Source organism: Equus asinus, chromosome 21, assembly GCF_041296235.1.
Source record: "Equus asinus isolate D_3611 breed Donkey chromosome 21, EquAss-T2T_v2, whole genome shotgun sequence".
Classification (NCBI taxonomy): domain Eukaryota; kingdom Metazoa; phylum Chordata; class Mammalia; order Perissodactyla; family Equidae; genus Equus; species Equus asinus.
The window spans coordinates 95486611-95499690 of NC_091810.1; the positions used below are offsets into that span (position 1 = coordinate 95486611).

The 13080-nt window shown below is 40.1% G+C and overlaps 1 protein-coding gene across 11 annotated transcripts in view; it reads left to right on the forward strand.

Moving 5' to 3' along the window:
* Positions 1–13080, forward strand: part of MED12L (mediator complex subunit 12L) — a 312345-nt gene that overhangs the window by 273406 nt on the left and 25859 nt on the right. For 7 of the 11 annotated variants that reach the window (XM_070493672.1, XM_070493670.1, XM_070493668.1 and 4 more), the window contains 4 exons: positions 801–1163; positions 2986–3142; positions 5021–5238; positions 11024–11074. In XM_070493672.1, the coding sequence (XP_070349773.1) occupies positions 801–1163; positions 2986–3142; positions 5021–5238; positions 11024–11074 (789 nt within the window). The remainder of the gene's footprint in view (positions 1–800; positions 1164–2985; positions 3143–5020; positions 5239–11023; positions 11075–13080) is intronic. The other 4 variants (XM_070493673.1, XM_044755026.2, XM_070493677.1 and 1 more) reach the window with 2 other exon arrangements.

The window sequence follows — 13080 nt, forward strand, 5'->3', positions numbered from 1 at the left end:
GGTGGTGACTGAGCCTTGACTGTGGAAGAGTCTGTGTCGGTGAGAACAGGAGGAGCTCCTCTCTTATGGAAGCCCTGAGTCATTATTTTTGGAGTCATTTTGAAGAAAAGTACTTTCAAATTGATGTGCCTTGGAAAGTACCAAGGGACATCACTAACTAATGTTACAAATAGAAAAACTTTCATTTTCAGAAACAGAATAGCATTTCTTCTTCTAAACTCAGTAGAGAGAAACTTGAATTGAAGGATTTATTTGTTCCTGTCGGTACAAGTTAATTCTGTAATAACATTACTTAACTATTCAGAGGCTGGCTTAGTAAGTACAGGAAAGGTGCCGTGCTGAATCAAGTCCGGACTTGTTTGGGTTGAACTTAATTTGAGCCCATTTAGAGGCTGAATGTAACTTGACTCTTAAGTTTTGTTTTATCTTAAAAACTGTAAATAGATTCCAAAGCTTTTATAATTGATTATAATTTGGTACACAGCAAGATCAACTTTGCAGTGTTTTTTAGAAGTTTTTTTGGCTAAAAAAAAAACTAAATGAAAAAATGCCATTTTACGGTACAAGATACTGGAATGTCTGGGCTTACAGCCTGACCAGAGTGTCGCGTGGTAGACTGAACTGAAAGCTGTGAATCCAGGCCGCTGCTCCCCATTGACCTAGGGTGTGACCCTGACTGACCGGGTAGCCTGTGGGTCTGGGGTTCTGTAGGGCCCACCCCAGCCAGAATGTGCTCTGAGTCCGTGTCTGAATCAGGAAAAGACCTGAACGTGTGGTCACAGGGCGTTATTTCGCCACAGGGCCTCCAGGTCTCCACGAAGCAGAAGGTGTCCCCGTGGGACTTGCTCGAGGGCCAGAAGAACCCCGCGCCCCTGTCCTGGGCCTGGTTCGGGACGGTCCGAGTGGACCGAAAGGTGATCAAGTATGAGGAGCAGCACCACCTCCTTTTGTATCACACTCACCCCACACCCAAGCCGCGCAGCTACTACCTCGAGCCGCTGCCCCTGCCCCCCGAGGAGGAGGAGGAGGAGCCCTCGTCTCCCGTCTCTCAGGAACCGGAGAGGAAATCGGCCGAGCTGTCGGATCAGGGGAAGACCACGGCAGACGAAGAGAAGAAAACCAAGGGAAGGAAGCGCAAGACCAAGTCCAGCTCCAGAGCTGACGTACGTAGGGGAGCAGAAAGACCTTGGCTCGCTGGCCTCTGGTAGGAGGTCTGCTCCGGCCCAGGTTGTACCACTGGGAACAGAGCTCAGAGCCGTAGAAGGCTTTCTGTGCCAGTTATCCTGACACGGCTCTGCGGCAGTCAAGAGAATGGGCGGGAACAGCGGCTTGTCACAGGCGACAGGAGTATAGCCTTCATTTTTCCTCCTCTACTTCTCATAACTTTGCTTAATTTCAGGCTTCCCTTGTGTATAATATTTACTTAATATATCAGTGCCTCATAATTTCTCAAATTTGAAACCTGGGCTTTTTTAGACCTATAAAATCTCATCCTCTTACCTATTTTTATTATAGGCGTGTCTAAAATATTTATTGTATTTTGGGCATAAATTAACATAAAAAACTCTATTTGCTTTTCCCTAGATAAAGCTCATCCAGTATCTCTGATAAGATGTTTCAGAGATTTCATATTTTACTGCTCCATTTTAGTCTCCTGTATATTCTACTTCTTTACCATATTTTCAAACTTTAGAAAAGATAAACATAATTTAAAATAGTTTCACTTCTCATTTACCTATTAGTTGACCCCACCTGTAGCAGCTTTTTCTTAAAAACAACAGAAAGCTGTGAGATGGTAATTTAGAAATAATTTTATACACTTAGAGAATGAGAAAATTTGAGACCCTTTATCTATAAAATTCAAGGATGTTATTGTTGCACAGTAGAAGAAAGATTCACAATTTGGTACTCGGACATCGTGTCTGATTACTGTTATTGTTCACCTGTGTCAAAATGAAAACAGACCTTTTCCTAGTTGATAGCTCGGTGATGACTCTTATTGTGGAAGTGACCGCCGTCACTTTTGGATGGCTCTTGAACCCCAGGGCCCTCTTCTCCTGTGGTCTTCCTGCCAATCTTCCTTTGTTTTGAAGGGGGCGCTCAGTAAGGTCCACAGTGATCCTCCCTGAAATCGGGGGTCTCCTCACCTGTCAGTCCACATGGATGGGTTTCTGTTCTTTTTAGATGGAAAAGCCTTAAAGCTCATCTCCGTCCCCAAGTGAGTCTCCTCATATCCATTCCTTTCGTGCTCCTCCTGAAGCCGCCTCCTCCCAATGGGAGGTGCTCCTCCTGAAGCCGCCTCCTCCCAATGGGAGGTGCTTCAGGGAACCGAGTTTGCATTTGTCCTTCTGCCTTTAGGGCTAGACTAGAGAAAGGGGTCGTGGGGCAGGGGAGACATTCAGGTGTGATCCTTAGAGACTTTGAGGTGCTGTGAGGAAGAGGGAACCCTGGCGGGGGGTGGGGGGGTCGGGGAGGAGGGGACAGGAGATGAGGGAGGAGTCTACTCTATAGAGTGCTGGCTGGAAAATCAGAACTCAGATACTGTCTGGGCCAGGGACTGGTTCTGAGGTATCGTGGGCCTCTCTGGCATGATTTCTATCCCGACCCAAGGTTTCAGGAAGGCCTTCTAAGATGAGATGATCAGGAGACTTAGCCACTGAGGATGCTCTTCCAGCTGTGGGTGGTGGTGGATAGTGGTATTCTAAATGCACTCTTAGTATTTTAGAAATAGAGTTCAGAAAAGACCCTTTTCCATCTCTCCCCCCACTGTAGTCAAGAACTTTTTAAGTCAAGGAAAATTTTCACTTAAACCAGTGTTTTGCAGAGAATGTGTTGACGCTCTTGTCTTCCGTCTTCCCTTTTATGAAAATAGCCTTGTCCACTGGGGTAGGAGCTATGTCAAATCACGCGATAGGCAGCCTTTGCATTGAGTATGTGTGTGGCGTGTGGCGTCAAGTAACTGTTTCTTTTAACTTTATGTTGAAGGAGTATCCACAGAGCAGCATGTACAGGGCGCCTCCTAATTACTCACACGTTTCCTCCCAGATGATGCACCATCCACAGTCCGCCCTGTGGGGCTACAACCTCATGGGGCAGCCCCAGCAACCCAGCTTTTTCCTTCAGAACCAATCTCTTACTCCAGGTATGTGAAGAGAGCAGCATCAGGTCACTCGGAGGTGAGAAGTAGGTTGGGGTTCTTTTTGCTTTTCACCTGAAATCTCCACAAAACTTGGAAATTTCAAGAAGTGAGTGCTCGGCTGACATTTCTGTAATTCTCTCCTTTCGAAATGGTTTTTCTTCTAAAATAAGGTTTCATTTATGAGTTTATGTGCTGATTTTGGAGTTTTCATCCAATGTTAGAAGGAGATTAGCCACTGATTAAAATCTAAGCTATAAGATGTAAACTTGATCACAGTTTTATGCTGTGAAATTTGTATACATTTTTAACAGTTATAATTTTTGTCAGCATTTTAAAAGATTAGACAGTATTGCACAGTGTCTCTTACTATTTTTTGTTATGAATTTTGAATTGTTTTTACCATGGAAGACTTCAGAAATATTGACAAGGAAAACCACCACATCCATAGTAAAGGTTCCTGATTTTAGTATTGCTTTGATTCAAATTCAAGTAGATTTTATACCTGAAATGAAGATTTTCTAAATTAAAAAATCTCTTAATTAGAAAGAATTTAATTTTCTTTCTAAATGAAAGTTTTCCTGTTTTAGCGAAAGAGGTTATTTGAGATCTCAGCATTTTGTTAGGATGTGCCGTTATAACATAATGTTTTTACTTATTGTATTCTGTTATTTTCTGATTTTTACTGTAAGTTGAGTATAACATTTTGAGGTCTGGGGAAGAAAATATTTGATTCGTGGCTTACAGCAGGGAGGAGTTCAGATTTTGTCCTCTAAATTAAATTAGTGGTTAAGAAGCTGCTCTGGGAGTGAGACTCCTGGGTCAAGTCTGGCTCTACCACTCTCTTACTCTGTAATCTCAGCCAAGTCTTCATTTCTCCGTGCCTCAGCTTGATCATCTGTAAGATGGAAATGCTAATGCACTCATGTGCCACCTAATGACACTTTGGTCAATAATGGATCACATAAACGATGGTGGTCCCATAAGATTAGTACCAGATAGCCTAGGTGTGTGGTAGGCTATACCATCTGGGTTGGTGTAAGTGCACTCTATGATGTTGGCACAATGACAAAATTACCTAACGATGAATTTCTCAGAACGCATCCCTGCTGTTCAGTGACACATGACTGTACGGGCTATCTGCAGAATGACGGATCAGCATCTACTTTGAAGGCAGCAAAAGCTGAAATTTTTTTTTCCCTAACTCTTAAAGGCATTTGAAAAATTATACATGTAAATTTGTTAAGGATTTCCTTTGGTTTCTTAAGTATCACTAAAATCAACGTTTCTTATTTAATTTCTAGCCTTCAAATAAGATGTATTTTGTCTTTAGAATAATTGTGTTTGAAGTTTCCTAGCATTTCAGGTTTTTAAAGTATTTTCATGCCTCTCTACTACAAAATAGGCATTTTCATTTTGCCATGGTAAAGCAGCTTAAATATCATGATCTCCAAATCTGTTTAAAATGACCAGAGTTTCTATGCCTGGCTTAGGACACTTGGTAAAATACACCATGGTGGCAACACATTTTATGCAAGCAGTATGTTCCTGAGGGCCTTGCATAATGTGAAGTCCACCTGATTCCAAAGTTATGCCGACGACTCTGTGTTTTAGGTGTTGCCTGTTACCAACTGCAAGGGGCCCTCCATGAAAGTCACTCAGATGTAATACTTCCCTCCTACGTCACCCTCTCCGTCCTTTGGGAATTATCCAGTTCTTAACAGATCCTTCATATTTGTATAGGGGTGGGGGGGCAGTGCCCTATTTTCCATTTTGCTTCATGAAGTGAGGCTTAGAAATTGAGGTTTCTGCATTTTGATAACATAAGGAAGACCTGTTGCATTAATGAGCGTAGAAACCCCTTCTTGCTGGTCGCTTTTGTAGGTGGCTCCCGACTGGACCCCGCAGGCTCCTTTGTCCCAACGAACACCAAGCAAGCTCTGTCGAACATGCTCCAGCGGCGCTCGGGCGCCATGATGCAGCCGCCCTCCCTCCACGCCATCACCTCGCAGCAGCAGTTGATACAGATGAAGCTTCTGCAGCAGCAGCAGCAGCAGCAGCAGCGGCTCCTCAGGCAAGCCCAGACGCGACCCTTCCAACAGGTTCGTCCAGATCCAGCCATGGAGTCCTCTGCGCTCCATCACTTCCTGTGGCTGGGGATGAGTGTCGGGAGGATTGTGGGATGTTCTTCCTGCATGCATTTCCCTGTGTTCTCGGCTGAGTGCAGGGCTCTCTCTCTCTCTCTTATACAGGTTTATGAATACCTTTCCTCTGTTGTATTTTACTATTATCATTGATCAAACAATAACTCGAAATGTCTTAGGCTCATTAGAAGTATGCCTTAAAGCAGAAAGTAAAGCTAATGACTTTCCAGTCACTTAGAGGGCGCAGGCCTTTATCCTTGAAGTGACGTTCTCTGAGCACTCATCCCTCTTACAGTTACCACCATATTCTGCACTCCTGTTAGCTCTACTGTCCTGTGTTATTACTAGATTTATTTCTCTGAGGTTGTGTCTCCAAAGCCCTGGGGTTTCTTAGGGTTTCTCCTACAGTGCCCTGCACAGATTGTTTTTAGTGTGTACTTGATAAGGTCTATAGCAGACAGTGGGTACATTACAAATAACAGTCAGTGTATGGCTACCTTCAATTTAATTCTTGATGTATAAATGTTTATGCCCTGTAACCCAATTTTCTTTGACTTTTAGATGATGTGATTGTTTAACAAAATGGTGGAATCACACAAAACTTGGTATAGATACTGAAACCCATGAGTCTATACAAATACATTAAAATAAAAAGAGGGAGGTGAGATTGTAACTTCTTTTTCTAATTTCTATATACTTTATGTATTTTCCAGTTTTTCTAAAAAGATCGCACTCTTTTGATGATGTTGATGATAATAGTAATAGCGGCTCACACTCACGGAGCACTTACTATTTGCCAGAACACTTCTCAGCACTTTCCGTGTGTTAGTTATCCTAGATCCCAGCACAACCAGTGAGTGAGGTTCTCTTCTGATCCTCAAGGGAAGTAGTCCACCTACCAGTGCATCCTGCTCTAAGAAAAACCAAAAACTTTCAAAGTAGAACAAATTGGAATGCTTTGAACCACATTCTTTGTATTTTGGATCACTTTCTAGGCATATCTCCAGTGTGTAACTTATGGTACTTCTGCATTTAGTCCACTTAATCATTTGGGGGGGTTGTGGTGGAAGCATAGTTATATGTTCTTAAAAATGATGCTTTTTTTCACCTGTATTATGAGAAGGATGGGAGAAAGGAGGCTGGTTGAGCTGCATGAGAATGCACACAGCAGTCACTACCTACCTGTTTCTTCCTGACCTCTAGCCCTTTCTCAGAGTCCTTGGGTGTCAGGTAAGATGGGCCTAAGTTGCTTTTTAAAGAGAAATGATGAGGATTCGATTAAAATTTTTAAAAAGCATTGATGTTACTTAAACAAGCAGCATATTTGGAGCCATTTAAAACCTCAGTGGAATTTTAGCTCTTCTTGGGGATGGACAAAAATAGTTAGACCGCTGTTCTGAATCCTTGTGAAGATAAATAAAAAATTTACTAGAAGCTGAGTAACCATCCCACTAGGGTAAATTTAGCTCCCTTTAAAAGTAGTTTAAACCTAAGTAAAATCTACCTTCCGATAAGATTGCTGTTTCATATCTACCTCTTTATCAGAAGGTGTAATTTGCCTTATTAATAGCTCATTTTCAAACTGTTACTGCTAAGTTCAGTTTTGAATTGCTCCAAATGGTTCCTTGTTGTTGTTAGTGCCATCAAGTGGATTCTGACTCCTTGTGACCTGTGGACAGCAGAGGGCAGCTTGCCCGGTCTTTCTGTGCCGTCCTCTCTCCTTCTGGCACTGTATCAGACAGTGATCCGCTGCTCTTCACAGCGTTTTCACGACCAATTTTTTCATAAGTGGGTGGCCAGGTCCTTCTTCCTAGTCTTAATCTGGGAGCTCTGCTGAAACCTGTCCACCATGGGTGACCCTGCTGGTATTTGGAATACCGGTGGCATAGCTTTCAGCATCACAGCAACACGCAGCCTCCACAGTAGGACATCCGGCAGTCAGGTGGTGTGGGTCCCTGAACCCGGGCTGCAGTGGTGAGAGCGCCAAATCTTAACCACTAGCCCACCAGGGCTGACCTAAGTGGTTCCTAGCATTGGGGAAAAGCTTCAGTCGGTTATGGACCATCTTATATTGTATTTCCTTAAATGTATTGAGACATTGGTATAGTGTCTAGAGAACAGGTGCTAAATACCATGGATATTGTTAGATGTTTTTAATCAAATTATTTGATGTAATGATTGTTATTATAATCAAGTGTATTTTCTTACAGCTTTAGTGTGTATCGACATGCCTAAAGATATTTTGACAAGGAAACTCGTTTTCCTTCTGCTTTGTTACAGTCTTCATCCAAGAAAGTAAATGATCGCTCTCCGTCCCTTACTCAATGTCCCTTGTTTAGATGGGACTCAGTATAGTGATTGCTGCCATACCTTTCTGTGCCTCAGAGCCTCTTCTATGAAATGGATCTAAGGCAACACTTGCTTTATAGGTTCTTGTGAAATTAATGATATAATACATGTAACAGACCGTAGAACAGTGGCTGGCTCATAGTAAGTGCTCAAAAAATGTTAGCTGCTATACTTACTGTTTTTTTAGTATCATTTTATGGTTGTATTATTTCAGAGGAAATCCCTGTCCCATAAAAATGATCTTTATTTTCTTAAATATGTTAAAGACTAAAAGAGAATAAAAGCACATCCAATGCTTTACTTGTATAATGACATTAATTGTCCCTAAGAAGATTGGTGCTCAGTGGCCACCAGTAGAAGAGACCAATGAAAAAGAACGTCTTTGAGTTTTCCTAATAGCCGATTTGGTTTTTAGAAAGCCATATGTTTTTACTTTCTAAATTGTATGTTATAAACTATAGAGTGGCTGATTCTAATTTCAGTGTTAAAAATAGCACTGTATTTTATGTTCCACATATCCTGTGAGAACTATCACAAAATATAGAGTATTGGTTATAATAATGCAAAATGCTGCTTAAATTGTGTTTCAGTCCCCCTTTTCTTATCTCCAGTGTTTTTGTCTGACAGAAGGAACTTCCTTCCCCACCCCCACCACATCAGTCTTCTAGGGAAGGGGCTTTGGGGTAATCTTAAGTTTTGACACAGGAAAAGGACTTAATTTTATGCCTTGATTTATGGTCTCACTTGATCCTGATTTTTCCCTTTGAATGCACAAAATCTTTTTGTGTTCTTTGTAATAAGCAATGCCAGACAGTTTAAGAGCCTAAAGATAGACAAAGGATATGTTTAGCTTAAATTGAAACATTTGGAAGAAAGCAATTCATTGTAGGCTACAAAGAATGAATCGTAAGGATTTTCATGACGTTCAAGAGGAAGATTGCTGACAGAGAGCAGAAATGATGTGCCTGGTTATGGCTAATGGTTACCTGTAAGAACGTTTGGTTATCAACCATGGAGCAGGTACCATCGTTGTGTGTCCAAATGAAGGAATTGGGCGACTTTAAGAAAGGACAGTGACTGAGTCAGAGCCTCCCAAGGTTGTTAGCTCCCTGGCAAAAGTGATCTGAAACTTCCTGCAGACATGCCTCTTGGATCCCTGAAGCCCACTTAAGTTGAGCACCCAACCTTTTGTCTGGGAATGGATGCCCTACCCTATGGATATGGCATCACCTTGGCATATGTGTTTCCTTCTTTGCTCTCACCCTCCTACTCGCTCTTTAACAGTGTATTTCAAACATACAGACGAGTAGAAAGTAATATAGCAAACGCTAATGTACTTAACTCCCAGCTTTATTAAATACTAATATTCTGCCATATTTGCTCTAGAACATTTTTTTAAAAAAATAAAAGATTACAGATATGAATGAGGCTCCTTGTCTCCTCTCATTTCCCTCCTTTCCTATAAAGGGAGCATCGCTATCATGAGTTTAGTGTTTAGCTTTCTTATGAATGTTTTTATACTTTTACTACATATTTTTGCATCCCTTGACATGAACATCACATAGTGTTCCTTTCAGATTTGAAACTTTATGTAATAGTCTCACACATGTATTATTGTATTATTTTGCAGCTTTTTTATTTTGACTAATTTTGAATTATCTACTTTGTTACATGTAGTTTTATTCATTTATTTGTCCTGGTTGGATGCAGTTTCATTTTGAATATTAACATTTATCCATTCTCCTGTTGGTGGTCATTTAAGTCATTTCCAATTTTGTCTTATCATTAGCAATGCTACAGGAAACATTTTTGTACGTTTCTTCTGCACATGTGGGGGGTTTTAGGGTAGGTACTTGGAAGTGGAAATGCTGATTTGATTTCCAAAGTGGAGCATATAATATATCAATGAGTGTTTTCCTTTTTCCACATCCTCACCGAACCTGTAATATCTTCAGACCTTAATTTTCTCGTTCAGAACAGGTGAAATGGTATATTGTATAGGATTTTTTAATTTGCATTTCTGATTATCTGTGAGTTCAGCCATCTTTTATAACTTTACTGACTATTCAAGTTTTCCCTTCTGTGATTTTCCTGGTTGTATAATTTGTGCATATTTCAATAATTTGATTCATAGTTGCTAAAGTAGGCAAAGTAGTCTTGTTGAAACAACTCTTGGGTTTTGACAGTTATATTTAACGTACTTCTTGAGAGAGGATAATTTATATACATCTCAGTGACAAAAATGAACCTGGGAGGACAGAAACCACTGAACTAGCAGATACGTCCTAAACCTGATCATTTTCTTCCTTGGATGGAAACATGTCCAGGGAAGTGAGTGCTGTGCTTATTAATATCTAGTATTTCTCTGTTTATTTGAACAATGAGGAAAGTGCTCATTTCATTTGCTGAAATTATGATTAGGCAACTATAATGCACACAGCTTGGTTTTTTTGAGGAGAAGGGTGGGGTAGAGGGGTGAGGTGGGGCCACTCTACAAAGGTGGTTGTTGGACCTAAAGGCAAATGTACCGATGCAATGAGTTATGTATCTACATCAAAAACGGTGAGAATAGATGTTATTTGCTTGGGAAATTCCCCTGTAATTTCTAGTCCTTACTATAGTAAAATACCTTTTCTGTTAGGATTGACAATCCTTTGCCTCATCTCTGTCTCTAAAACTCGGTGAGCAGAAAAATTCAAATATCTCAGACAAAATGTCACTTTTAGAATCCACTTATAAAAATGACTAAACAGGAAATCATCTGCCTGAGAAATAGGGATTTTTCTCAAGCATTTAGTTCCCTTTTTCTAAATCAGATTCCCTGTTAGTGTGTAAACACTGGTCGCTCCATAAATGTTTGTTGTCTGTTTTGGTTGACTGAATGTATGATTAACCCAGTGCTCTATTCTGATTTGCATTTACTGGGAATGGAGCTATCTAATTACATCCTCCAACTATATGTGACCTACTGACTTGTTCATTTAATGTCTTGTTGATTTAATGTGACCCAGATGTCCTGAGCTCTCCCACTGGCTCTAGGCAAGAAGGACTCTGGTGCCCCATTGCTCACACTGGGGTGCCACCATCCCTTAGCTGCAGGAAGTATCTGTGTCTCACAGCCCCCCATTTCTTTTATGTCACCACGTAACCTCCAGGTTGTGCTATTCTGTTACATGAATATTACCATATTACTTATCAGTGTGCCAGCCTATGGTGATAATCGTTGGGCATATAAATTAACAAACCCTCTGTAGGACCTGGGTTTTTAAGTCTTGACTCCCTGAAACATTGTTTTAAAATGAACTGTTTCATATGTATTTTGGCTACACACATCATTAGGCTAAAAAATCTTATCTGTATTGTCTGCCGTTTTCTTGCTGTCCCCTTTCTGTAGGACTTCTGTAACTCTGCTGTCTCCCTTCTGGAAGACTTTGACAACATAATGGTAACACCCCTGCTGTCATTCCTTTTTCTTTCTTTCTTTCTTTCTTTTTTTTTTTAAGTAAACTTTTATAGCATTACTCTTTGAACATCAAAATGAGAAGCGGGCTATTCTTCTTTAGCTGGGAATAATTGCAGTCTTCATTTCACCGTCTTCACTTGGTTTATGTCTGAGACTGTAACACAGAATCATGAATGCGTTGACCATGTTCGATTTAATGGAATTTATTTCTGAAAGTTTTCCCCTTTGATTGCCTCATGGTTTTCATCATACATGTGTATGGTATAGAAATCAGTGGACGTTCATGGCCTGGGCTGGGGAGCATAGACCAGTTCATGCAGCTTCATCCCCTTCCCAGTTTTGAACCCATCTACTCCTAAGCTCTTGCTTCTCTCTGTGATAGCTCACATCATTAGTAAAGGAACGCATGGCATGCTGACTCATTGGCCAGTGCAAGATAATGACAACTGTGATTATGAAACATCCCCTTCTCATCACATCCCACTCACTGGCTATTCCTAAATTCTCAACAGAACGCGTCATCTCTGTTTTCTTTCCGGTATGGAGGAGATGTTTTTTTGAGCATAGGTCTTGTGCATGCATGTCATAAGACATCACCTCTACTGCTTTGCCTGGGCTAGCTAAGAATGCATGTTTTGCATTAAATTACTTGTAGGTTTCTGTATCAGGTAGACAACATAAACCCAAGAAGCATTAGAATAAAAAAGAGCACACATCTCAGATGTGAATGTAAGTCAACTCGTTTCACTGCCAATTTATTGGGTAACATTTTCTATATATTGGTGAAAATATCCTTAACTGCGTATTCAAGCTTTGAAAATATTTAGGTTCTTTAAATACTTGTTATATAGGCAATTTCTTTAATAGTTATTTCGGCAAAGAAAAGTTTGGAGACTTTGCTGAAAAGAATCTATTTTTCTTGACACTTCGTGTTATACAGAAAGCAGGTGAGCTTTTTATTTATTTAAAAACTTGAATTAAACTTTATCAAATTCAAAAGTATTTCAGAGATAGCTTATGTTTGCTACAGGGCATTTATTGTTCAGATGATAATGTAATTCAGATAGAAAACTATCTGCATCAATCATTGATTTTACTTTTTTTTAGAAAAATAGACAAAATATTTTGTCAGCTATTTAAAATCAAAAGGTTCTGTGATTTTGCTATTCATTCAAACTAATGGAAATGTGTATATATATCTTTGCTGTCCTTTTCACCATTCTTATTTTCCTTTAGTATTCTCCGATATTAGGAATTTAATGAATGTGTATACTCAACCAATCATTATATTCATCATTTATGGGCGTGTTAATAGAATATATTGTAAAGGTTCCTTATTGTATGAGGTTTGTTTATTTTAGAATGAATCAGTTTGTTCCAGCAGTTAATATTACTGTTAATTAATTTTCAGCCAAGTTATATTTGATGTGAAAGCTTTATAAAAGAATCAAGCATAACTGGTCAACAGAACCTCTTATAATTATAGAATTTTCTCTGCGTCTGTTGTCTGCAATCAGAATACACCAGTATGATGTGATGGCCATAACTTCTGGTTTACACTATGTGTTTGTTTTAGCCTTGGGTGCCATTACTCAGTACCTTCCAACTGGTAGTCACAAACAAAACCCTTTTGCTAAGTGACTCATAAAACATTACCTGCTGGTTTTCATTGGGTGACTTTTATTATTTCTAAATCAGCATTTTCAGAAAGAGAGTCACTGTGGTTTTTCAGGTACAACCCGTCTTTCTGCTTGTGACCCTTACACACTATTGAAAAGTTACTAAATAGAGATTTGAAAAAATCACTACTAGTAAATTGAGTGGCTAGAAAATTCCTGATCCTGAAGGGCCGCTGATGATAATGCTGACTGTCTGCTAACTGGAGTTCTGTCTATCCAGTTCTCCTTTAGAAAGAGGTCTTCACATTTGCTCAGTTGACTGAGGGAGTGATTGCTAATGAAGATAACAAGACCCAGAAGAAAGAAAAT